The 23,717-nt window shown below is 52.0% G+C and overlaps 2 protein-coding genes across 2 annotated transcripts; both read right to left on the bottom strand.

Annotated features, from left to right (window-relative positions):
- Nucleotides 1–12,983: 12,983 nt before the first annotated feature.
- LENEP (lens epithelial protein) lies at nt 12,984–13,766 on the bottom strand. Its single transcript, XM_023742613.1, is given in 3 exon segments — nt 12,984–13,372; nt 13,458–13,730; nt 13,732–13,766. Coding segments are annotated over 2 exon segments (264 nt in total). The 3' UTR covers nt 12,984–13,372; nt 13,458–13,501.
- Nucleotides 13,767–14,167: 401 nt separating this feature from the next.
- FLAD1 (flavin adenine dinucleotide synthetase 1) lies at nt 14,168–21,078 on the bottom strand. Its single transcript, XM_012559141.1, has 8 exons — nt 20,996–21,078; nt 20,083–20,307; nt 17,360–18,104; nt 16,334–16,481; nt 15,842–15,940; nt 15,574–15,763; nt 14,482–14,555; nt 14,168–14,387 (listed from the first exon to the last, which is right to left on the bottom strand). Exons 2-8 carry the CDS (start codon nt 20,161–20,163, stop codon nt 14,252–14,254), a joined length of 1,473 nt encoding a protein of 490 aa, XP_012414595.1. The 5' UTR covers nt 20,164–20,307; nt 20,996–21,078; the 3' UTR covers nt 14,168–14,251.
- Between the last annotated feature and the right edge of the window lie 2,639 nt (nt 21,079–23,717).

Consider the following 23,717-nt stretch of genomic DNA (forward strand, 5'->3'; position numbering starts at 1 on the left):
AATAAGGACATAAACTTCAACCCCTCCGTCCAGCCAGTCCCTGCAGGGCGCAGATGGGGTCCCTTCCTCCTTTTTTACTCTCTTCCTCTGAGCTCTTACTTTGCGCTCCGAGCCTTTCCCACCCTCCTCTTTTCCCTCCTTTCCTTCTCTCTCTTTCTCCCTTCACCTGCCGTGGTCCTTTCCCCCCCTCCTTTCTCTCTCGCTCTTCTCCTGCCCCTATCTCTCCCAGTCCACCTTAACTCGAGCCCCGCCCCCGACCCCCATCCAGCCCTCCGCCGCTACTCTGCCCCACCCCCTGCACTCCACCGCCCCGTCCGCCCATTGGCCTGAACACACGCCCATCCCCAGTGGGTCCTGCCTTGCGCTTTGCCAGGGAGGGGGCGGAGCCGAGGGGCTGGCCTGAAACCTGGAGGAGGGGAAGGAGGAGGGGGCAGTGTCCGCATTGGCCGGGGAACCGAGCACCCCAGCCAGGGCTCCCACTGTTCAAGAGGGGCTTCTGTAGGGTCAGGACCTCGGGAGGGAAGGGTGTGAGAGTTTAAGGATAAGCTGGGTGGGGGTGAGGCAGGACATAGGGTCTTGCGGGAGGGGGTCCCGTGAGGGGCCATAATCAGGTCAGGGCCCCGGGAGGGAGGGGGAGGGGAGCCAACAGGCCTTCTGCTCCGGCCCCTACGCCCCTCCCCACTCCGAGGGAGCGGAGGAGTCGAGGCTGCGGGCACCCTGAGTCCCTCCCCACGCGTGACGGCGCCCCGCGGGGAGGGAACGGCGCCCGGGGCAAGCAGCCTCTGCGCTCCAGCCGGAGCCCGCTGCGGCCTTGGCATTGTCAGAGGGGAGGGGCCGGGCCTGCGGAGAGGCGAGAGGGAGGTGGTTCACCCTCCTGGTCCCCGCCTTCATCCCTCCTGCTCCCTAAGTGGAGAAACTGAGTCTCCGCGAAGTAGCGACGTCTTTACATGGATTCGTTCACAGACCTAGGTGGCAAAGGGGAGCCTGGATGTGTTAAGATGTGTGTTTATGTGTGCGTATGGGGTGGGGGGGGCGAGATACGTACTTCAGTGCCGTCCCCTAACTGAGGAAGGTAGCCTGAGAGGGACGCTTCCAAGTGGGCCTGCGGCGCTACGTACCCCAAAGGGCCCCTCCCACTGGTGTCAAAAGGAATCAAATACGGCTACCTCGGGCCAGGTTCCGCTCTCCCGGGCCGGCGGGGCCGAACCGGGTAGGACTTGCTTTCCCCTCCCCCCCTCTGTAAGGCACCCCCCCTTTCCAGCAGGTGGCTCCGCGGGACACCAGCTCAACCTGTTGGACCACAACGGGCGGCGCCAGGGGCCCTAGCTCTCACCCGGGCTGACCCGGGATCCCCGCGCAGGGGGAGGGGCGGAGCCCGGGTCCCTCCCTCCCTCCGTCTCCCTCCCGGGCCGTGACTCAGCCTCGGGGCCGCTGCCCTGCGCCCTAGCCAGGGGCGGAAAGTGTGAGGCGCCCCTGAGGGACCAGGCCAAACCAAACAGCCCCCCACCCCAGACATTATCTCACTGAAGAATTAGGGGGGCTATAGAAAGAAGGGGGGAGCAGCAGTCATGGGGCGCTCCACAACGGGTAATCCGCTCCGGGTTTTCGTAGCGTCCCTGCCCCCTGTGGTCCTGAGGCCGGTCACTGCTCCGGGTTTTCTCCTCTGCTCCGCCGGACAGATTCTGGTCCGCTAGAGCCCGGAGCGGGTGGGGTTCAGTCCGGGGTTTTTTCCTCCCATCACCAGCCAGCGGGGTCGCGCTGGCCTGGGGAAGGGCAGTGCCAGGGGCGAGGAAGGTGTGGCAGATGCACTAGTGAAATGGAGAGGGTGTTGCTTCGGGAAGGAGGGGGCATGGCCGAGGAAAAGGGGGGGGGAGTGGCCCAGGGAGGGCAGAGCCGGGGCTTCCCGAGGCAATAGAAGGGCGGGCGCCTTGGCACCAATCCTTGGGTACAGAGAATCGAACGGCGCTCAGTGCCCCGGGCTGCCCCCTCCAAATCTCTGGGGGTCGCGTCTGGCGGCTTGCTGGACACAACGTAGATCATTCTGAGGCCGAATTGTCACTCCCCACTCTAGTCCCGACAGTCCTGAACCCTCCTGTTAGTTCTTCTGCGACCCCCTTCCATGGTTCCATTTTCATCTGGTCCACACAACTCTCCTGTCGGCTAAGAAGTTGGAGGGGGGAACCCCGGCTTGAAAACTCCCGCCTACCCCCCTACTCTCAGCTCTTACCGCGCCAAACCACTGAGACAGCGGCAGCCCAGAAACGCTGACTGGGGGCCACCACCCCCTCCCACGAAACCCCAGTTGGGCCCCAGGGGCCTGCCGCCGCCTCCGCCCCGCCATCAGGCCCCGGCTGGAACTGGGAGCTCGAGGGCAAGTGTGGGCCTGAAGAGGCCTCTGGGGGATAGGGGAGCTTCCCAGACCCGCACGGTCGGATTTAAATCTTCAGCCCATCAGCTAGACCTTAATATTTGGGGAAAGCAGGCGAGCAGGAGTTTGCACGAAGAGGGGAAAGAAAGCCCAGTCTGGGAGTGAACCCCTCCTAGGGAGGACTGTACACCTGGGGCTTGGGACAGCGACTTGGGAGTGGCGGCCAGGTGCCCAGGCTGGGTCACGTGCGCCAAGGGGCAGCTGCTGCGGAGATAGATGCCTGCAGAATGTCGGGGAGAGGGGGCTTCTAGTGGGGAAGAGAGAAGAGGCTCTGCCTGGGCGGGAACCTGAGTGAGTGGCTCTGGGGGCCTGTTTCGCACTATAGGAGGCTGAGCTGGAAGCCGAGCGTCAGCCTGCGCTAGGCGCCCACCTCTCATCTACCTCCCCACCAACGCCGCTGCCTCCGCTTCCCTCGAAAAAAAACCCGCCGCCCAGGAAACCGCTGGGGGCGCTCAGACCGCAGCCCCCCCGCCCGCCGCCCCTCGGCGCCCCCACCGCGACCGCCCAACCCACCTGAAGGGGCCGTGGCTGCCAGGGGTACCCCCCCTCCCGCCGACTCCCCCCTACACCTGCGGGCTGCACTATTTATAACTCGGCGCCTATTCCGGGCCTCTGGGCGGGAGCCGGCTGCTGCGCAGTGTTAATCGCCGCCGGGATCTCTGCGCCCCCCAGGGCGGAGGGAGGTAAATTTAGCCACAGGAAGCTCCGGAACATTTTCCAAAACTCCACGTCCCAGGGAGGGCGAAACAGAACCTTTCTGCCCTCAGCAGCTCTCCAGCCAGCCACTAGGCGGCACAGGTCTCCCGGCTCCTCGAACCCAGCTCTGAGGTCGGGTTGCTGCTTTGAAGCAGAGTAGGTAACAATGCTGAGGGCGAAGGACGGAGAGGTACTGAGGGACGGATGTCCCTTGGGCCAGAGAATGGCTAGAGGAATGGCTACACCGCCCCCGAGGCTGGTGAAGACTCTGGAGTAGGGTGTCTCAGCTGGGAGTAACTGAGAAAGGGAGTGGGGATTTCTGCCCACGGAGGGGGAAGTAACTCAAACAAACGAGATGCCAGTAGGCATGCAAATAAGAACCTGTGCCCTTGTTGGGGAGGTGGTTCTCGTGGTCTGGCGCCTCTGTGAAACGTCTGCCACCCCTCTTCCTGCCTGCCTCTCGGTGTTGTTGGGAAAACGTAGATTCCTCCCGAGATTGTTACTATTATATCCCGTGTATTGTGCACTGTTCCTGAGACCACTTCACCGTGGCCCCTCCCCCCCATGTGCCCCTCGCACGCCACCGAGGGTCCTATATCCGACGTAATCCGCCGGGAACTTTGGCTATGAGGCGTCTCTCCTCTCGCCATCCATCGAGACTTGGGGTCGCTTCCAGCCCTTGGTCTTGTCTACTTCTCCGTTCCTACCCAGCCCCTACCCCTTAGGGCCACTAGAGGGCCCCGGAACGCCGAGGGGTAGATGAAGAGTTACTCATCTCTTGGTACCATGCTACCCTTCCCTCCCCGCAAAGAGTTCCAGAGGGAGTAATTCAGACACTCAAAACGTGAGCTTGTTCTAGCTAGGAAGACAACACTGCAAGGGAAAACTGCCGCATCTCTTTTTCTTTCTACAGGAGTGGAGGACTGTGGACCAGAGGTGGTGTCTGTGGGCTGCTCTCTCCTGGCCTCGCCTGGATTAGGTGAAAAACGGCATAGCTGGGACCCCCAAATGAGCCAGGGCACCAAGAACAAGGGAGATTAGGGTTGAGGTGGGAAGAGGGAAAGCATGGAAATGGAATAGCACCAGCTTAGAAGAGGAAGCCACGCTAATTAGGAGAAGCCTTGACTTTGAGATCAGTAAATCTGGGGTCACTGTTATAGACTGAATTGTGTCCCCCCAGAACAGGTGTTGTAAATCCTAACCTCTATGCCTGTGGTAAGGAGCCCTGGTGGCACAGTGGTTAAAGTGATCAACTGCTACTGAAAGGTCTGCAGTTCGAAACCATCAGTGGCTCCGTGGGAGAAAGATGGGCAGTCTGCTTCCGGAGAGATTTACAGCCTTGGAAACACTATGGGGTCACTATAAGTTGGACTGCATGGCAGTGGGTTTGGGTTTTTTGGTTTTTTTTTTTAATGCCTCTGGTTATAATCCCATTTGGGAATGGGTTGTCTTTGTTATGTTAATGAGGTAGCAATAGTAGAGGGTGTGTCTTAAGTCAATCTCTTTTGAGATATAAAAGAGATTAAACAAGCAAAGAGCAGAGGAGAGATAGGGTTGGATAGATGCCAAGACACATGGAGCTCTCTAAGGAAACAGGAAGCAGAAGCTGCAGAGACAAGGACCTTTCTCCAGAGCCAACAGAGAAAGCCTTCCCCTAGAGCCAGCACCCTGAATTCAGACTTCTAGCCTCCTAAACTGTAAGAAAATACACTTCTGTTTGTTAAAGCCATCTACTTTATTATTGTTGTTGCTTGGTGTCATGGATTGAATTGTATCAACTTGGCTAGGCCAGGATTCCCAGTGTTTGTGATTGTCCACCATTTTGTCATCTGATATGATTTTTCTATGTGTTGTAAATCCTACCTCTGTGATGTTAATGAGGCAAGATTAGAGACAGTTATGTTAATGAGGCAGGACTTGATCTACAAGATTAGATTGCATTTTAAGCCAATCTCTTTGAGATATAAAAGAGAAGCGAGCAGAGAGACATGGGGACCTCATACCACCAAGAAAGAATCACCGAAAGCAGAGAAGCTCCTAGTCCAGGGGAAGATTGATGACAAGGACCTTCCTCCAGAGCTGACAGAGAGAGAAAGCCTTCTCCTGGAGCTGATGCTCTGAACTGGGACTTCTAGCCTGCTAGACTGTGAAAGAATAAACTTCTGTTTGTTTAAGCCCTCCACTTGTGGTATTTCTGTTACAGCAGCACTAGATAACTAAGACACTTGGCTGGAGGGTGGTTTCTGGGGCTGGTGCAGTTCCAAGCCAGAGGGGTGTCTTAGGGCCACAGTCTTGGGGGTTCCTCCAGTCTCTATCAGGCCAGTAAGTCTGGTCTTTTTTTTTTATGAATTTGACTTTTTGCTCTACATTTTTCTCCCGCTCTGTCCAGAATCCTCTGTTATGATACTGGTCAGATTGGTAGGTAGAGGCAGCCAGGTACCATCTAGTTCTTCTGGTCTCAGGGTCGTGTTCTGTGGTGCATGTGGTTCATTAGTCCTTTGGACTAATTGCTCCCTTGAGTCTTTGGTTTTTGTCACTCTCCTTTACTTTGGACAGGAAGAGACTGCTAGTTGTACCTTAGATGGCTGCTCTCACGCTTTTAAGACCCCAGATGCTACTCACCAAAGTATGATGTAGAACATAGTTTTTATGTACTATGTTATGCCAGTTGACATAGATGTCCCCAGAGTCTATGGTCTTTAGCCTTCAAGCCTAGTATCTTCATCCCAGGAGGTGTTTGGTTGTGCATAAGAAGTTTCCATGACTCTGTCCCTTGTGTATTCTATTGTCTGTATTAGTGTACGTGCAACATCTACAAATATGTATGTAGAGATATTCACAACCTAACCTATATCTGTAGGTAGGTGCACTCCCTTACACCCTCTCATGCCTCTTTAGCATACCTATCTACTTATGTATCCCTTCATAAATTATTGTTGTTGTAAATTATCTATGTTATAGTAATTGCTGCAGTTGTCCTTTGTTCTTGCGTTCATTTCAGTGTTTTCCTTTGCCTTTGACATGTTGTTCTGATTTACCCATATAGTGTATTTTCTTTCCCTTCACCAATAATACCATGTGTCTTCTATCTATCTAGTAATTTACCCTCCCTTCCTTGGTAACCATCCACTTGTATTTCTCTTTTAGCAGCACTAGATAACTAAGACAAAATTTGGTACCAGAAGTGGGGTGTTGCTCTAACAGATACTTAAAATGTGGAAGTGGTTTTGGAATTGGTTAATAGGTAGAGGCTGGAGCAGTGGTTAAGAGCTCGGCTGCTAACCAATGCTAACCAAAAGATTGGCAGTTTGAATCCACCAGCCACTCCTTGGAAACCCTATGGGGCAGTTCTACTCTGTCCTATAGGGTTGCTATGAGTCGGAATCGACTAGACAGCAGTGAGTAATAGTAAAGCCTAGATTGCCTTGAAGAGACTGTTGGTAGAATTATGGACAACAAAGGCAGTTCTGGTAAGGGCTCAGAAGGAAGTGAGGAGAGCTATAGAGAAAGTATCCTCTTAGAGAATACATATGGTGCCAGCAATAGAATGTTGTTAGAAATGTGGGCCTTAAATGTTCCTCTGGTGAGACTTTAAAAGAAAATGATGAACTTGTGATTGGACAATGGAGGAAGGGCAATGCTTTTTATGCAGTGGTAAAGAACTTGTCTGAATTATGTTCAAATGTTTGGTGTAAGGTAGAACTTGTAAGTGATGAACTTGGGTATCTGGCTGATGAGATTTCTAAGCAAGATCTTAAAGGGGTTGTGTGGTTTTTCCTTGCAACTTATAGTAAAATGTGAGAGGAAAAAGATGGACTTAAAAAGGAACTGGGCAAAATGAAAACAGAACTTAAAGATTTGGAAAATTCTGTTGTACAAGCTAAGGACATGTTCACCATGGATGTTGTACACAGTCTCTTGTTAAGGAGATTAAGCCTGTGACTGATGGATCTAATCAACTACAACAGCAGAAAACCCATCAGCCTAGACTGAAGGGCACAGAGAAAGAACGAAAGGAAAGAACACTGTCTGCCTTTGGAATTCTACAGGCAGGGAACAGGCCAAAGGAGCTACATCTGTTGTCCTCCCAGAAAAGAAAAAGACCATCCCTGGAGCAGCTCAGAGATCAGCAGAACTGTTGGAAGGAGCATGGTAAGCAGGACCATTTTGGTTTCAAAGGGTGGAGCCTCAGTCTCCTGGATCTCAAAGGGTGGGCCATGGCCTCCCAGGCTTCAAAGAGTTGGATCTTCGCCAATTTGGCTCTGGAGTGTGGAGCTGCTGTTAAGGTATGCTAGGGGGATGGGGCTGCTGCCCAAAGCTGAGGAGGGCAGGGCTGCCATGCCCAAGGGGCAGAAGAACAGGGCCTGCTGGGGCTGAGTGGGTAGGGTCACCACTCAGATGGACTAGGAGAATGGGGCCACCCAAAGACAGGGGAGCAGAGTTGCCGTCTCCGCGGTCCTGGCAGGCAGCGCTGAAGCCCAGGGCCAAGGGACCTCCAACCAGAATCCAGAGAGCACGGCCAACACCCAGAGTCTGGAGAGCAGGGCCATTGCCTAGATGGTCTCAGAGACCAGAGGATTATTTTAAGACGTGAGAGATAATGTAGTTTGTTTTGCTGGGTCTTGGACTGCTTTGGTGCCCATTATTCCTTCTTTCCCTCCAATTTCTGCCATTTGTAATGGAAATGTTTACCTTGTACCTGTTCCACCATTGTATTTTGGAAACAAATAACTTGTAGTCTACATTTCACAGGTTCACTGATGAAGAGGGATTTTGCCCCAGGATGAAACATATCTAAAGTCTTACCAACATTTGATTCAGATGATCCAGAAGATACGATTTTGGACTGGGAGTTGATTTAAGGCTTTTGGGATGATGTGATGGGGTGAATGTGTTTTGTATGTGGGAAGGACATGAATTTTGGGGGGGCCAAAGGGTGGAATGTTATGGATTGAATTATGTCCCCCCAAAATATGTGTTATAAATCCTAACCTCTATGTCTATGGTTATGTTCCCATTTGGGGATTAGCTAAAGTGAAAGGAATAAATGATACCGAGTAAAAGAGCTGAACAGAAAATTTCAAAGGGCAGCTCGAGAAGACAAAGTAAAGTATTGTAATGAAATGTGCAAAGACCTGGACTTTGAAAACCAAAAGGGAAGAACACACTCAGCATTACTCAAGCTGAAAGAACTGAAGAAAAAATTCAAGCCTCGAGTTGCAATACTGAAAGATTCTATGGGCAAAAAATTGAATGACACAGGAAGCATCGAAAGAAGATGGAAGGAATATACAGAGGCACTGTACCAAAGATAATTGGTTGACTTTCAGCCATTTCAGGAGGTAGCATATGATCAGGAACTGATGGTACTGAAGGAAGAAGTCCAAGCTGCACTGAAGGCATTGGTGAAAAACAAGGCTTCAGGAGTTGACAGAATACCAATTGAAATGTTCCAACAAATGGATGCAACGCTGGAAGCGCTCACTCATCTATGCCAAGAAATTTGGAAGACAGCTACCTGGCCAACGACTGGAAGAGATCCATGTTTGTACCCATTCCAAACGAAGGTGATCCAACAGAATGCAGACATTATCTAACAATATCGTTAATATCACGTGCAAGTAAAATTTTGCTGAAGATAATTCAAAAACAGTTGCAGCGGTACATCGACAGGGAACTGCCGGAAATTCAAGCTGGATTCAGAAGAGGATGTGGAATGAGGGATATCATTGCTGATGTCAGATGGATCTTGACTGAAAGCAGAGAATACCAGAAAGATGTTTACCTGTGTTTTACTGACTGTGCAAAGGCATTCACCTGTGTGAATCTTAACAAATTATGGATAACATTGCAAAGAGTGGGAATTCCAGAATACTTAATTGTGCTCATGTGGAACCTGTACATAGCGTTCAAACAGAACAAGGGGATACTGCGTGATTTAAAATTAGGAAAGGTGTGTGTCAGGGTTGTATCCTTTCGTCATACTGATTCAATCTGTATGCTGAGCAAATAATCCGAGAAGCTGGACTATATGAAGAAGAACGTGGCATCAGGATTGGAGGAAGATTCATTAACTACCTGCGTTATGCAGATGATACAACCTTGCTGGCTGAAAGCAAAGAGGACTTGAAGTACTTACTGATGAAGATCAAAGATTGTAGCCTTCAGTATGGATTACACCTTAACATAAAGAAAATAAAAATTCTCACAATTGTACCAATAAGCCGCATCGTGATAAATGGAGAAAATATTGAAGTTGTCAAAGATTTCATTTTACTTGGATCCACAATTAACGCCTGTGGATGCAACATGGATTGTCTGTGTTATGTTAATGAGGCAGGATTAGTGTAGGGTGTGTCTTGAGTCAATCTCTTGAGATATAAAAGAGATTAAAGAAGGAAGTGAGCAGAGGAGAGATGGGGTACGACAGATGCCAAGACACATGGAGATCTCCAAGGAACCAAGAAGCAGAAGCTGAAGAGACAAGGACCTTCCTCCAGAGCTGACAGAGACAGAAAGCCTTCCCCTAGAGCCAGCGCTCTGAATTCGGACTTCTAGCCTCCTAACTATGAGAAAATAAATTTCTGTTTGTTAAAGCCCTCCACTTGTATTTCTGTTATAGCAGCGCTAGATAAAAATACAGTCACTAAATAACTGCTCTACAGGGCGGTTCCTTCACATCACCATGGAATCATTTCCCTTGTCTTGCCTACTTTTGAAGTGGACTTTTGTGAGACTCAAAGCACTCTGTATTGTGAAAAGGGCTGTTAGGATGGTATGTGAGGTACTGTTATTCTCCCCGTCCCTCTCCTGGATCTTTCCACTTTCAAGCCTTTCTTTCCAGTTCTGACACTCTTTGGGGGCCACTGCAGTGTCTACTCCTTTCTCCTCCCTGCAGTTCCCCACCACCAGTCCCACCACAGGCCACAATCCTGGGCTCTGCCTTCCTCCACCCACCACTTTCCCAGTGGTCTTTGCCAGATATTCCCTCCCCATGCCCTTCCTTGGCGAAGGCCCCTCTGCCAAGACCTCAGACTACAGGATCTATCTCCAGGCAGTGCCCCAGTTTGGTAGGACTGGACCCTAAGAAAGGAAAGGGAGGCAGAAGGCCAGAGATTGAGTCAGGGAAAGGCTGGAGCTGGCCAACCACATGCAGGTTCTGAGGCAAGGAACCCTAGATTCAGACGGGTCTACTCCCATCACTAACCTCCTCTCTTTGGTTGGCTTCAAGACCTTACCCGTCTTACTGCTGTGCCCTGGGTAGGGTTGGGGGCTCTGAAGGGACCAGGTAAGGGCACTGACCTAGATTTTGTGGATGCTTAAAGAGGGGCACTGAGCTGCCTGGGATAAGAAGTAATCTCGATTTGGAGTAATATGCTGCCATAAAAAGAACGTTGTTAGGTGCCATCGAGTTGGTTCCAACTCACAGCGACCCCATGTACAATAGAACAAAACACTGCCCAGTCCTGTGTCATCCTCATGACTGTTGTTATGCTTGAGCCCATTGTTGCAGCCGCTGTGTCAGTCCATCTCGTTGAGGGTCTTTCTCTTTTTTGCTGACCCTCTGCTTTACCAAGCATGATGTCCTTCTCCAGGGACTGATCCCTCCTGATAACATGTCCAAAGTATGTGAGATGAAGTCTCACCATCCTTGCTTCTAAGGAGCATTCTGGCTGTACTTCTTCCAAGACAGATTTATTTGCTCTTTTGACAGTCCATGGTGCATTCAATTTTATTCGCCAACACCGTAATTCAAAGGCATCAATTCTTCTCCGGTCTTCCTTATCCATTGTCCAGCTTTTGCGTGCATATGAGGTGCTTGAAAACACCATGGCTTGGGTCAGGCGCTTGGGTCAGACCCCCACGCATGTGTCAGTTTGTCATACTGTTGGAGCTTGTGTGTTGTTGTGATGCTGGAAGCTATGCCACCAGTATTCAAATACCAACAGGGTCACCCAAGGTGGAGAGGTTTCAGCTGAGCTTCTAGACTAAGACAGACTAGGAAGAAGGACCTGGCAGTCTACTTCCGAAAAAATTAGCCAGTGAAAACCTTATGATTCGCAGCAGAACATTGGCTGATATAGTGCCAGAAGATGAGCTCCTCAGGTTGAAAGGCACTCAAAACATGACTGGGGAAGAGCTGCCTCCTCAAAGTAGAGTCAATCTTAATGACATGGATGGAGTCAAGCTTTTGGGATCTTCATTTGCTGATGTGGCACAACTCAAGAAGAAACAGCTGCAAGCATCCATTAATAATCGGAATGTGGAACGTGTGAAGTATGAATCTAGGAAAATTGGAAGTCAACAAAAATGAAATGGAACACATAAACATCGATATCCTAGGCATTAGTGAGCTGAAATGGGCTGGTCTTGGCCATTTTGAATCAGACAATCATATGGTCTTATGCTGGGAATGACACATTGAAGAGGAATGGCTTTGCGCTCATCGTCAAAAAAGAATGGGGAGACTCTGATGTAGACCCCAGCACAAGGTATATTAGGGGCAAAAAAAGCAAGGTGTGGAACAGCACGTGGAGAATGCTCCCAGCTATGAAGAATGAGTGTATCCAGAGCCACTTCTCAACACTGCTTCTGCTGTACCCTGGTCTGAGCCACTAACATCTCTGGCCTGGATTGTGCCCGTTGCCTCCTGGTAGGTCTCGTACAGTCTATCTTTGCTTCCCTACAGTCTGTTCTCAACACAGCAGCCAGTGTGAGTCTTTTAAATCACAAATCAGGCTCAAAACGCTGTAGTGGTTCCTCATTTCCCTGAGGCAAGAGCCCAAGTCCTCCATGACCTGCCTCCACCCCACCCAGCTTTCTTTTCTCCATAGCACCTATGAGCTTCTAACATCTATATACTTCTTTTTTGTGCTTATAGTGTATATCTTCTGTCTCCAGATCTGTAAGCTCCAGGAGTGCAAGGATCTTTTTTGTTCACTGTTGTTTCCAAAGCACCCAGCCTAGCATACAGTAGATGCTGAATAGTATTTGTTGAGTGACTGAATGAAGATGCCATATATGTGCGAGCTCTACAAAATTGGTAACCATGGTTACCTCCAGGGAGAGCTGGGGAGTTGGGGGTGGGGTGGGTGCGAGAGAGAGACTTACTTCTTACTATCAGAATTCTTTAGGTATATATTACTTTTACAAAAACAGTCCAGAGAAGAAGGAGTTAACTAAGAAGGCTGAGGAAGAGCTGGTCCCAGGGAGGGAGACTGAGGGCCCCATGCACCCTCTCCAGGGCAGTGCCCCAGGTGAGGGAGGGGGCCAGGGATGCTGGATGGGGATCCCAGGGAGACTGTGAATGAGCCCTGTGACTGGCCCTGAGGTTGTGGGGGGCTGTGGGCAGGCACATCCATGAACACCAGCCAGGCGATGTGGAAGGAAGGCTGATGTCCACCACCCCTGGGAACAATTCAGGGAAAGCAGGTGTCAGTGTCCACCAAGAGGCTGTGAGGAGTCAACTCTGCTCGCTGAGGCTGTTTGTGTTCTGATGGAGCCACGCTGAAGCCTGAGGGTCCAGTGTGGCCACACAGGTGCCCTTCTCTGCAGCTTTGTGTGACCTGGAGGAGCAGGGCCTTACTTCTTCCCTGAGCTGGGACTCGCAGCAGTTTAGTGCTTTCCCGAAAGGCAGGGAGCTGCCCAAACCAGGGCAAGGGTCCTTTTCTGGGAAGGGGCTGGGTCCTGCAGGTTCCTATGCTAAGACCCAGGGCCTCAGAGAAGACCCCACCCCAGCTGGACCCTCCCTACCCAGAGTCTGGGAGGAACCTGGCCTTTCTGCCCTCCCTCCCCACCCGGGCATCAGTGAGACGTGGCTGTCACTCTTTTTTATCCAGGACAAGCTCCTTCTCCCTGGTCTGCACCCTGGCTGCAAGACCCTTCTAGTGCTGATTTTTTCTGATCGCCTTTCAGACATTTGAAACTTTTGACCTCAAAGCCTATTTATTATATCTACAGATGAGTGATTCTCAAACAGAGACCTGGAGCTTAGGGAGCAGCCCATTCCTGGTCCTAAGCGGGTGCGCTAAGATGAAGCATCTGGGCTGGCGGGCTCGCTGTGCCAGGCTGGGAGGAGCTCTTACTGGGGGCCTTGTCAGCAGGCCAAGCTCCTGCCCACGGGAACGGAGGAGGCCCAGAGATGAGGCAGGTCTGACAGATGGATCCACACTTCACTCGTGGTTTGTGGCCCATCCTTGGTTCAAGCACGGCTGGCCCCAGGAGTCTTGACGGGAGTTGGGCTGGGGGCTAAAGAAAAGAATGGGAAGCTGGGAGGCAGGCTCTGCCACAGAAGCTGTAGCCATACCTCCTGTGTTTGCCCAGCTCTGCCCACCTTGAGTGATGCCAGCTGGGGAGAGGAGGCAGCTCTCTCATGCCTTAATCCAGCAGCTCCTTGATACACCAGCAGCAGAGGAGGATGTAGGCGACCTCCTTCAGGGTCCGCTGCAGGCCCTCCCACCCTGTGCCTGTCTTCATGACAGGCACTCGGAGCCCAGCATCTCGCAGGACCCCTCCAAGGGAGAAGGGCAGGGCCTGGGCTACGGGCTGTGTCCGGGGCTGCATGTGGGCAGCAGTGCTGAGGAAGGGTGGGAGCTGCCTCCAGGCCTTTTATCAGCATCGTCCCACCCCCCTCAGGCCTCATGACTACACAAACAAAGGGCCCAGGGGCTAGCAAAGGAAGATTCTGGGTCTGGGAATAGGCTGAGTCAGCCCCTATCAGGGACCGGGTGGGGTTAGCAGTAGGGAGGGCCTGCCCACTCAGTCTTTTATCCCCCACAACCAGGCCAGCTCAGCTTCCTTTTTTCCAGTCCAGGCCTCGATAACTCGGGGGCCCCGCCTGTTGGCCCCTTCTCCCAGTAGTTGGCATTACTCTCTGCTCTTGCCCCCTGGCGGGCTGCTACTGAGGCTGGCATCAAGATCCATCCGTGAGAGCTCGTTTCCAGCCTAGTCGGCCTCACCCTGGGCCCCGCAGAGTGAGTAGGGTCTGGCCCACTCCTGCTCTGCCCAGCCCCCACAGCAGGAAGACACAGCTGGAGTAACGGGCACAGTGAGAGGCACAGTTTATTGGCAGGTTTCGCCCCAGACCAGCCACCCTCCCTCCCTCCTGAAGTGGGCAGGGTTGGGAAGTCACGTTCGGGAGTTGCGCTCCTCATCCTCATTTTCCAGCTGGTAGGCTGGGCGGTAGGCGGGGTGGCCTCCTGGGCTCAGGTACTTCAGGGCTGGGTTCCGCACCGTGTTCTCCCGGCTCCCTAGTGAAGTGTAACTGGAGGGAGGAGAATGGAGGGCAAGTGTGTGGTGGGTTGGCTCTCCCCATCCCAGCACCCTCACGTCCCCCAACACCCCTTCTCTTCCCTTACCCTCGGTCGTACAGGATACAGTATGGGACAAACAGAGAACGCAGAAAGTCCCAGATGTCTCTGTAGGTCCAATCCTGGGAGGTCAGAGGATCACAGAATCGTCACAAATCCCCGATACCCCTCTCCCACCCCTACCCGCTGCTGCCCTGGGAAGGGGCCCACCCAGGTTTCCTCTGCTCTTTGGCCTATGAGGGAGGGTATAACTGCTGTCTGACTCTCTGGTATATCTTGCTCTGTGTAGGCTAGGCAATGAGAGAGAGAAAGCCTTCATTCCCTCCCCTCTCTACTTCCAATCCACCCTCCACACTGGAGAGTAAGCTCCAGGAGGACAGGGAGGGGCTGTGGTCTGTCCGAGCCAGAGCTATCTCATAGAACTTTCTGCAATGCTGGAAATGTTCTGTGTGGTCGCCACGAGTCACCTGTGACCACTGAGCCCTTGAAATGTGGCTAGTGCAACCGAAGTACTGAATTTTTCATTCTATTTAATTTTTAAAATTGAGATAATTCACACACCGTAAGACTCACCCCTTTTAAAGTGTACAGTTCAGCGGGTTTTAGTCGTTTGTATTGTTTTATTAAGGAAATTTTAAGTATTCACAGCTATTTAAGTGTAAAAAACATAGCTAGCGGCTACCATCGTATGGGACAACACAGGTCTAGGTCACTGTTTCGTCCACAGTAGAGTGCACAATGCCTGCCATTCAGTTGTTGTTGGCAGGTACCATCGAGCTGACTGTGACTCAGAGTGACCCCATGTGACAGAGCAGAACTGCCCCATAGGGTTTCCTAGGCTGTAATTTTACAGAAGCAGACGGCCAGGTCTTTCTCCTGTGGAGCAGTTGGATGGATTTGAACCAACAACCTTTCAGTTAGCAGCCGAGTGCTTAACCGTTATGTCACCAGGGATCAATAAATATTGATTGAAAGACTGAATGAACAAATAGCACTGCCTCCCTTGGACAACGGAACCCCGTCCTTTGTCCCCGGAGCCCCAGGCTCCAGACCGTCCCCCCTTCACGGAGGCAGAGTGCAGTGGTGGCAGTGACGATGGGGAACCCGAGGCTGAAGGCAGCGCATCTGCTCCCTCGTTACCAGCAGCGGGTTGACGCGCACGAACGAAGGCCAGCCTGGGTCGGTGGGGCTGAAGGGGCGGAGGCTGCAGGAGTAGGGGTCAGTGCGGCGGGTGCCCATCAGGACGGCCTCCAGCTGGGGGTGCCGGGCATGCAGCTCACCCAGGGCCTGCTTCATGTCACCCTGTGCCTCCAGCACCTGCAGGTTATACCTGAGGAAGGAGAGGTGGGCGTCTGGAGGGGGCCCTGCCAAACCCCTCTTGGAGCCCAAACCCCCAGGCCTCCAATACCTCTTGATGGTGTCCTGCAGAAACTGCTCCAGCTCAGGGAAAGGGGAGATGCTGCGGACATACAGGATCTGGAGGGGCTCCTGGGCGGCAGGGCATTTCCTGGGGAGGGGAAGGATCCACAGGCTTGCCTGCATGGGCAGGAAGCAGGCTCTCAAAGCTCACACTGTTCTCTTGGAGCCCTGGGATGGACACCCTCCCCTTCTCCCCCGTCCTCGTCCTTCTCATCCATCCGAATCCACTTCCCTGGGGAGCCCGCTCTGACCTCTCCTCTCTCCAATAGGGAGCACACCTCCCCAACGGGACTGTGATCTCCCAGTGGGCAGGGATGGGGGCCTCCACACCCACACCCGGGCCAGACAAGTGTCAGAAGCTCCATAAATATCGTGGAGGAATGGAACTAAGAGGTCACCATGGCTCCCCCCCCCCCGCCACTCTCTGCTTCCATGGATGGGAAACAGGGGAAGGGGCCTTGGGTCCCGGGTGCAGGCTCACCTCTGCACGGCTGCGTGGAAGAGGTGCAGGAGGGCGGTGCAGTCCTTGCCCCCGTTGAAGCCCACACAGAGTTGGGTGAGGCTGTACCGAGCCAGGGCCGTCTCAATGATCTGCAGGGCGCCTGCCACCTTTTGCCCCAGAGGAGACCCTGCCAGGCAGGCAGAGAAGAGGGCGTCAGAAAGACATACATGGCCGTCAAAGGGGAGCAGGGGCTATGCTGCCCTTGCTTAAAACCCTCCAATACCTTCCCAGGTTCCTAGCATAAAGTCTGAAGTCCTTCATGTCACCCACGAGGCCCCGCAGAGTCCACCTGTCTGCCTTCAGCCACACCGCACCCCCACTCTTGCCCTCGATGCCTTCTCTCTGAGAGTCCTGGTTCCCTTCCATTCCCCTAAGCCCTGTGCTGCTTCCTTTCAGGCCCCCTCTCACACTGCTGCTCTTGCTCACCTCCTGGTTAGGCCAAACCCTCCTCATCCCTCAGCTGAAATGTCACTTGCCCAGAGGAGCCTTCTCCGACACCAGATCAAGGCTGAACTCCCTACCGTGGAGGGCCCTTGATCACTCGCATGAGGATCTGTTTAGTGTCTACCTTTTTTATTAAACTACAGGCCCTTAGGAAACCCTGGTGGTGTAGTGGTTAAGTGACACAGCTGCTGACCAAAAGGTCAGCAGTTCAAATCCACCAGGCGCTCCTTGGAAACTCTACGGGGCAGTTCTACTCTGCTTTATAGGGTCACTATGAGTCAGAATCGACTCGATGGCAACAGGTTTGGTTGGTTTTTTTTTTTTTTTTGGTAATGGCCCTTAAGGGCAGGGCAGACACCTGTCCTGTCAAGCTATATCCCAACCCCCAGCACAGTGCTGGCAAAAGTAGGTACTCAGTATTTCTTGGAAGAATGAATGAATCCACAGTGGTTCTCTTTCACCCTCCCCAGATTTATGGGAAGCCCCCAACAGCCCTTGCATTCCTGAGACCGAGGGTGCCACCCATGGCTGGTTCCTGCTGCCACTGCACGAGACCACTACCTGATTCAGTGAGTCTGTACACGGCCTCGCTGGCCTGCTCCACGGCGTTGGGCACATAGGGGACCAGTGAGCCCTGGGGCAGACGGGCAGTCAGGTAGGCCAGACCTTCCTCCAGGGACTCTTCTTCCTCCGAGTCCAGGGTCACTTTCACCTGGTAATAGTTGCTGCTCCAGTCAGGGTAGGAGCCGAGGCCAAGCCTGCATCCAAAGCGGGCCTGGGCCTCGGCCAGGACGGGGGCGATGGAGGCCTCATCGGCAGCCACGTATAGTTCCCGCAAGTGGAACTGAACAGCGGTGTTTTGGAAGAGCCCCTTCAGCCCCTCCAGCGCTCGGCGCAGCAGCTCTGGAATGCCTGGGAAGAGGTAGACGTTTTGGACGGAGACCAGCGGGAACTTGAAGGGACGGCCAGTGTGAGGATCTGTGCCGTAGTGCAGGCGGGCAGATGTGGGCACCAGAGACATCTTCTCCCGGCCCTCCCCTCCCAGGGCTTTGATGGTAGCTTCCAGTTCAGGGTGTGGCTTGAGTTCATCCCCAAAGGCCTGTGCCACTGCCTCAAAGGTCACGTCATCATGAGTGGGGCCGATACCCCCTGCCGTGAGGACGTGGGTGAACTGGCTGGAGAAAGAGGTGACCTCGGCCGCGATGGTGGCTACCTCATCAGGTACAACAGAGACTCGGCACACCTGGACCCCCAGGGAGCGCAGTGTCCGGCACAGAAAGTAGGTGTTGGTGTCCTGAGTGTGTCCCTGGAGCGAAGGGAGGCAGGCAGAGGAGGAGAATGTCAGTGCTGTGGGGATGAGGGCAGAGGGGGAGGGCATGACAGCTGCCTGATGATGGGGTGCCCCGCTCTTTGGGGGACAACACCTCAAGCTGCCAAGAAGCCTGGGCTGGATACAAAAGTAGACAAATCCATTTGGAATGGATTTAGTGAGCCACCTTGGGTCTCTCTCTCTGCACTTTTGTCTCTGAGCTCATGTATAAACCAAACCCATTACCATCAGTCCATTCTGACTCATAGTGACCCTATAGCACAGAGTAGAACTGCTCCATTGGGTTTCCAAGGAGCGGCTGGTGGATTTGAACTGCTGACCTTTTGGTTAGCAGCCGAGTTCTTAACCACTGTGCCACCAGGGCTCCGACCTCATCTATGCTTATGGGTTAAACGTTCAATTCTATAGTCCCTGGGTGGTGTAAATGGTTAAGCGCAGGACTACTAGCTGAAGGGTTGGTGCTTTGAACCCATCTAGAGGTGTCTTGGAAGACAGGCCTGGTGATCTGCTTCCAAAAGGTCACAGCCTTGGAAACACTGTGGAGCAGTTCTACTCTTCACACAAGCGCGCTGCCATGAGTCGACATTGACTTGACGAACAATGTGGACAGCTAGTCTCCGCTTCCTCACCAAGCTGGATCTTCCTCCCCAGGTTCAGCCCCTTGGCTCCCAGCCTCACCATACCCCTGGCTGTGTCATATCAGTTAATGGCATCCCTAGGTACTGTCCACAGCACCCCCAGGTACTGCTCACTGCCCTTGCAGGATGAGGCATGGTGCTCATCCTGCTAATTCTACTTCGGAAATTCTCCCTGTCTGCTCTCTTCTCTCTGTCCCCACTGCCACCGAGTAGGTCCCTGGCACCTTTCACCTGGAAAATGGCGAGAGCCTCTTGGTTAGGTTCCCGGCCTCCAGCCACAATGCTCTGCCCACTGCCTCCTGGGTAACCTTCCTAATGCATGACTGGGATTGCATCACTCTTGGGCTCAAAAGCTGTCTGTTGTTTCCAACTGTATACAGAATAAAGTTCAAATTCCTTTGCCGAGTATTTGAGGCTGCCTCTATGGTGTGTACCCAATCTTCTTTTCCAGTCCCATCTCCTTCTGCTTTTCTACAGAGGGTTTAGTAGTTATGGTTTGGTGTTCTGGAGTAAGAGAGAATCAAGCTGGAATCCCATCTCCACCACTTCCTAGCTGTGTGACCATGGGCAAGGTTCTCAACCTCTCTGGGCCTCAATTTTACAATTAAGATTTATAATAAAACTGTAATCTCATAGCTTGGTTGTGAGGATTAGTAAAATTATACATGTGATGTAATAAGCACATTGCCAGGCCCTATTAAGCACTCAATAAATGGGGGTCAATATTAGTATTACGAATCTGTTACCTAGTAAAATTGGACTACGTGACTTTTGTTCACTAAAGACTCTTGCTTTCACACCTCTATGCCTTTGCTCCCTGGAAGTCCTAAATCTTTAATTTTGATTTTTCCTTGTCAAGAACCTACCATCCTTCAAAGCCTAACTCTAATGCTATGTACTCTAGGAAGACTCCCCTGATCGTTCACAAGGGATTCCTCCCTTCTAGTACTTGCCTTCTATCTCACTTATCCACACTGCTGGTGCCTTAAATCATTTCCCAAATGGGCTGGATATCAGTCTTAAATAAATAATGCATGCACCTGTATCTTTCTAGACTCTGGACTCCCTGTCATTTATGGAGTTAGGGGTAACTCCCTAACGACACAGCTTGGCAAATTGTAGGGACTTGCTACAAGTGTTTCACAAAGTAACTGAGAGAATAAAGGTCACATTTCCTCCAATATGTGGGACTCATCCCAGAACCCGACTGCACCCGGGGGGCTCCCACCCTGGTTCACCCTCCCTCCGCAGCTGTCGGGCAGGCTCCTAATGACGTGAGAACGCCAGCCCTCCCCCCTCCTCCAGCCCAGACACACCTTGAGGATTTCATCTCCAACAATGATGATGCCTGCCGTCACGCTGCGCCCGGGGGGAGATTCAGAGGCCCTAGATGCCATGGTCCTACCTTCTCCGCCCCTCTGCAAGGCCCTCCAGTAGCCACCCAGACCCCGAAATAGGGGTCGTAAGCACGGGGGTCCCGCCAGGTCTACAGGGCACTAGGGGCCATTGCCTGGGAACAGGGTGTCCTGGTCCGAGGGAACCTGGAGGAGCCAGAAAGGACAATGGGGGAGAGCCGCAATGCACCTTCCTTTGAGTTTTCTCTAACCAGGCCCTCGACAAAACCCAAAAAAACCAAACCCTTTGCCCGCGAGTCCACCCCGACTCATAGCGACCCTAGACGGCAGACTAGAACTGCCCCATTGGGTTTCCAAGGCTGTAATCTTTACGAAAGCAGACTGCCACATCTTTCTCCCTGCGGAGTGGCTGGTGGGTTCGAACCGCCAACCTTTTGGTTAGCAGCCGAGCGCTTAACCACTGCACCACCAGGTCCCTTGACAAGCGACTCCTTTATCCCTGCCAGTTTAATAAACGAGTTCTCAAACCCTAGCCCATGCTCCTTTAAATATGTCCGAGAAGTCTGGATCTAGTCTCCTTAAAACGTCCTGTTTTCCCGAGCACCTACTCCTTTAAATGTCTTCTGTATTGTAAGCCGGTCTCTTCAAGTGTCTCCCCTATCTTAGGTATCTGCTCCTTTAAATGTCTCGTCTCTTTGGGGCACCTGCCCCTTTAAGTGTCTACCCAATCCAGGAGAGACATTTAAATGTGTTCCCTCCCTCCAAGCCCAACCAGACCCCGTCGCCTTCTCCTCCAGCCTTCCGCACCCCTTCTAGCCCGGAATCCCCTCTCGTCCCACCATGCTCCCGCCTGTAGGCTCTTCCAAGCTCTCACCTGCCTCTTCAGCCTTTTCACCGGGTTTTTCCCTTTCCTCTCCTCATGTCCCGGGGCAGCTTCCGTACTCGGAGTCCCGCCTTAGACTCACATTTGCCTCATATTAATTGGTCATTTTGACTGTCGCTCAGACCGTCTTCAAAGTTCCCATTAGTGAAGTCAATTGTCGCTCGCGGGCTTCAGCCAGTGGGCGGGAACAGTCCTGAGTTGTTATTAGCGACAACCACGTGGTCACCACTCATCCGGAAATGCGGGGGCGGAGCCTCTTCTCTCGGGGCGGGACCTGGGAGGTCTGGGGCGCGAAAGGAACTGTGGTTGGAAGTGCCCTAAGGAGTTTGGGGTGTTTCTATTGCGAGAGGTAAAGGGAGGCTTGTCTCTTAACCTCCGTTCGGTATTCAGATTTCTTGTATGCATATGCTGTTTTCATTAACCATGAGTGATTGTAGACTAAGGGGTCAAGGGCTGGTACTGGTGTTAGAAAGGATCTTATATTGTAGTAGAAGGAAGTTATATGGACACCAGGAATGATTACCAGCATTGCCTGTGGGATAGGAAGATCTGGGCGTAGGTGAGCTTAGTGGAACTTTCATGTGTCGCTAGTATTAATGATAAAACTACTTAAACCTCTTTGACAAGGTCCAAAACCTCGCTCCAGATTTGCTTCGTATAAACGTCACCTCTCCCCGTCATTGGTCTTGTAGGTACACGTGAGGGCAGCGAGTAGGGAGTGCTTTTTATGTCTACTCTGGATTTTTACATCATCCTAGTTTACTCCCATTTCAGTTGCCATAGGTCTAAAAGTGCTTCTTAAACTTTAATGTTCATACTGGGGATCTTTTTACCATGAAGATTCTGATTTCAGTAGGCTTCAGTGGGTCCTGGATATGCATTTAACAAGGTCCGGAGTCATGTGGATGCTCCTGGTCTGTGGACATTTTGAGCAGTTGTTGGTTGCGGTCAGGTTGATTCCAACTCATGGCTACCCCAATGTTTGCAGAGTAGAACTGCTTCATAGGGTTTTCAAGGGTGTGACCTCTCAGACGAAGATAACCAGGCCTGTCTTCCGAGGTGCCTCTGGGTGGGTTCGAACTGTCAATCTTTTGGCTAGTAATGAGCGCTTAACCGTTTGGACCACCCAGGGACTCCTTTTTGAGTAGTGAGGGTGTAAAATTCATTTCGTGTTTGCAGGGTTGCCCACACACACCTGGCCTCATTTTACTCTCCTAAAAAGTCTCTTTAGAATCATACCCATTTTACAGATGGAAAACAGGCTCAGAAAGGTGAAGGTATGTCAGCCAGCAACCACAAAACACTAAAGTGAATGGTAAAGGCAGGTTTCCAGGCTTCTAGACCATCTTTCTCAAGCTGTGTGTTTGTGTTCAATTTAAAGAACATCAGCTCCGGTCCAATCCTCTGCAAGTGGGTTCTCAAGCTTGAGCAGGCATCAGAATCAGCTGAAGGGCTTGTTAAAACATTGTTGGGCCCAACCCTGTTTTTGATTCAGTAGGTCTAGGGTGGAACCCAAGAGCTTGCATTACTAACACGTTTGCAGGTGATGTTGATGGTCCTGGTCCCGGGACCACACTTGGGAGAACTACTACTCTAGGAATAGATGGAAGACAGGGAGAGAGGGGGAGAATCATCTTAGTGCTGTTATTATCTTTAAAGGTAGAGGCCCATTGCTGTGGAGTCGATTCAGACTCACAGCGACCCTACAGGACAGAGTAGAACTGCCCCATAGAGTTACCAAGGAGCTGCTGGTGGATTTGAACGGCCAGCCTTTTGGCTAACAGCCAAGCTGTTAACAACTGCACCACCAGGGCAAGTTAATACTTGAAATGTTTTCCTAAACAGCTACAGTCCATAACTATTTAATCCAAGCTTAGCGCTGTTAACTACCTATATAAAAAAACCAGTCCCAAGACCCCATGTGTGCAGAGTAGAACAGTTTCAAAGCAGATTGCCAGGCAGCTTTGGGTTCTTTTTTACCACCCAGGGACTTCAACTACGTACATAAGAATGCTTGAAATGCCCACATTCAGGCCACACCCCAGACCAATTAAGTGAGAATCTCTAGGTGCTCAGACGCTAGCCAGAGAACCATTGAAGACAGCCACCCAACGAGTGCAGCGTGAGTGCACAGTGAGTATGTAGGTGTGCCTGAGCCCTTAGGCCAAACACGAAGGGGAGTGCACTAGCAGTCTCTGGCTGGCAGCCTCCTCTCTGCCCTCATGCGCCCTTCAAACACTGGGACCAGGTTAAAGGCAGTATCTGTGACTGTAGGACAGTTCATGTATTTTAGTGAGATGAGATTGTTCCTACATCACCTCTACCCCACTTAGAGTGAAATATATTTCAGAAGCTGTTTGACAGCAAGTCTGCTTAAAGTAGATTAAAAACCAGTTAACCTGAATGTTGAAATAAACCTTGTTATCAACAAAGAGCTGAGCTTCGTTATCTAATTGAAGAGCAGATAATTAGAACCATGATATTGAATGTGATGTTCATCCTGAGAGACTGTGTGTGTGTGTGTGTGTGGGTGTGGGTGTGTGTGTGGGTGGGTGTGTGTGTGTGTGTGTGTGTGTGCGGGCGTGCGTGTATGTGTGCGCGCGGGCGTGCGTGTATGTGTGCGCACGCACAGGGAGGGAGCTGTGTGCTGCTTTGGGGACCTGGGGTTGGCTGGGGTAGCTTTTTTGGGAGGTAGATTTTACTGAAGTAAACA

Source organism: Trichechus manatus, unplaced genomic scaffold (assembly GCF_000243295.1).
Source record: "Trichechus manatus latirostris isolate Lorelei unplaced genomic scaffold, TriManLat1.0 scaffold00213, whole genome shotgun sequence".
Classification (NCBI taxonomy): Eukaryota; Metazoa; Chordata; class Mammalia; order Sirenia; family Trichechidae; genus Trichechus; species Trichechus manatus.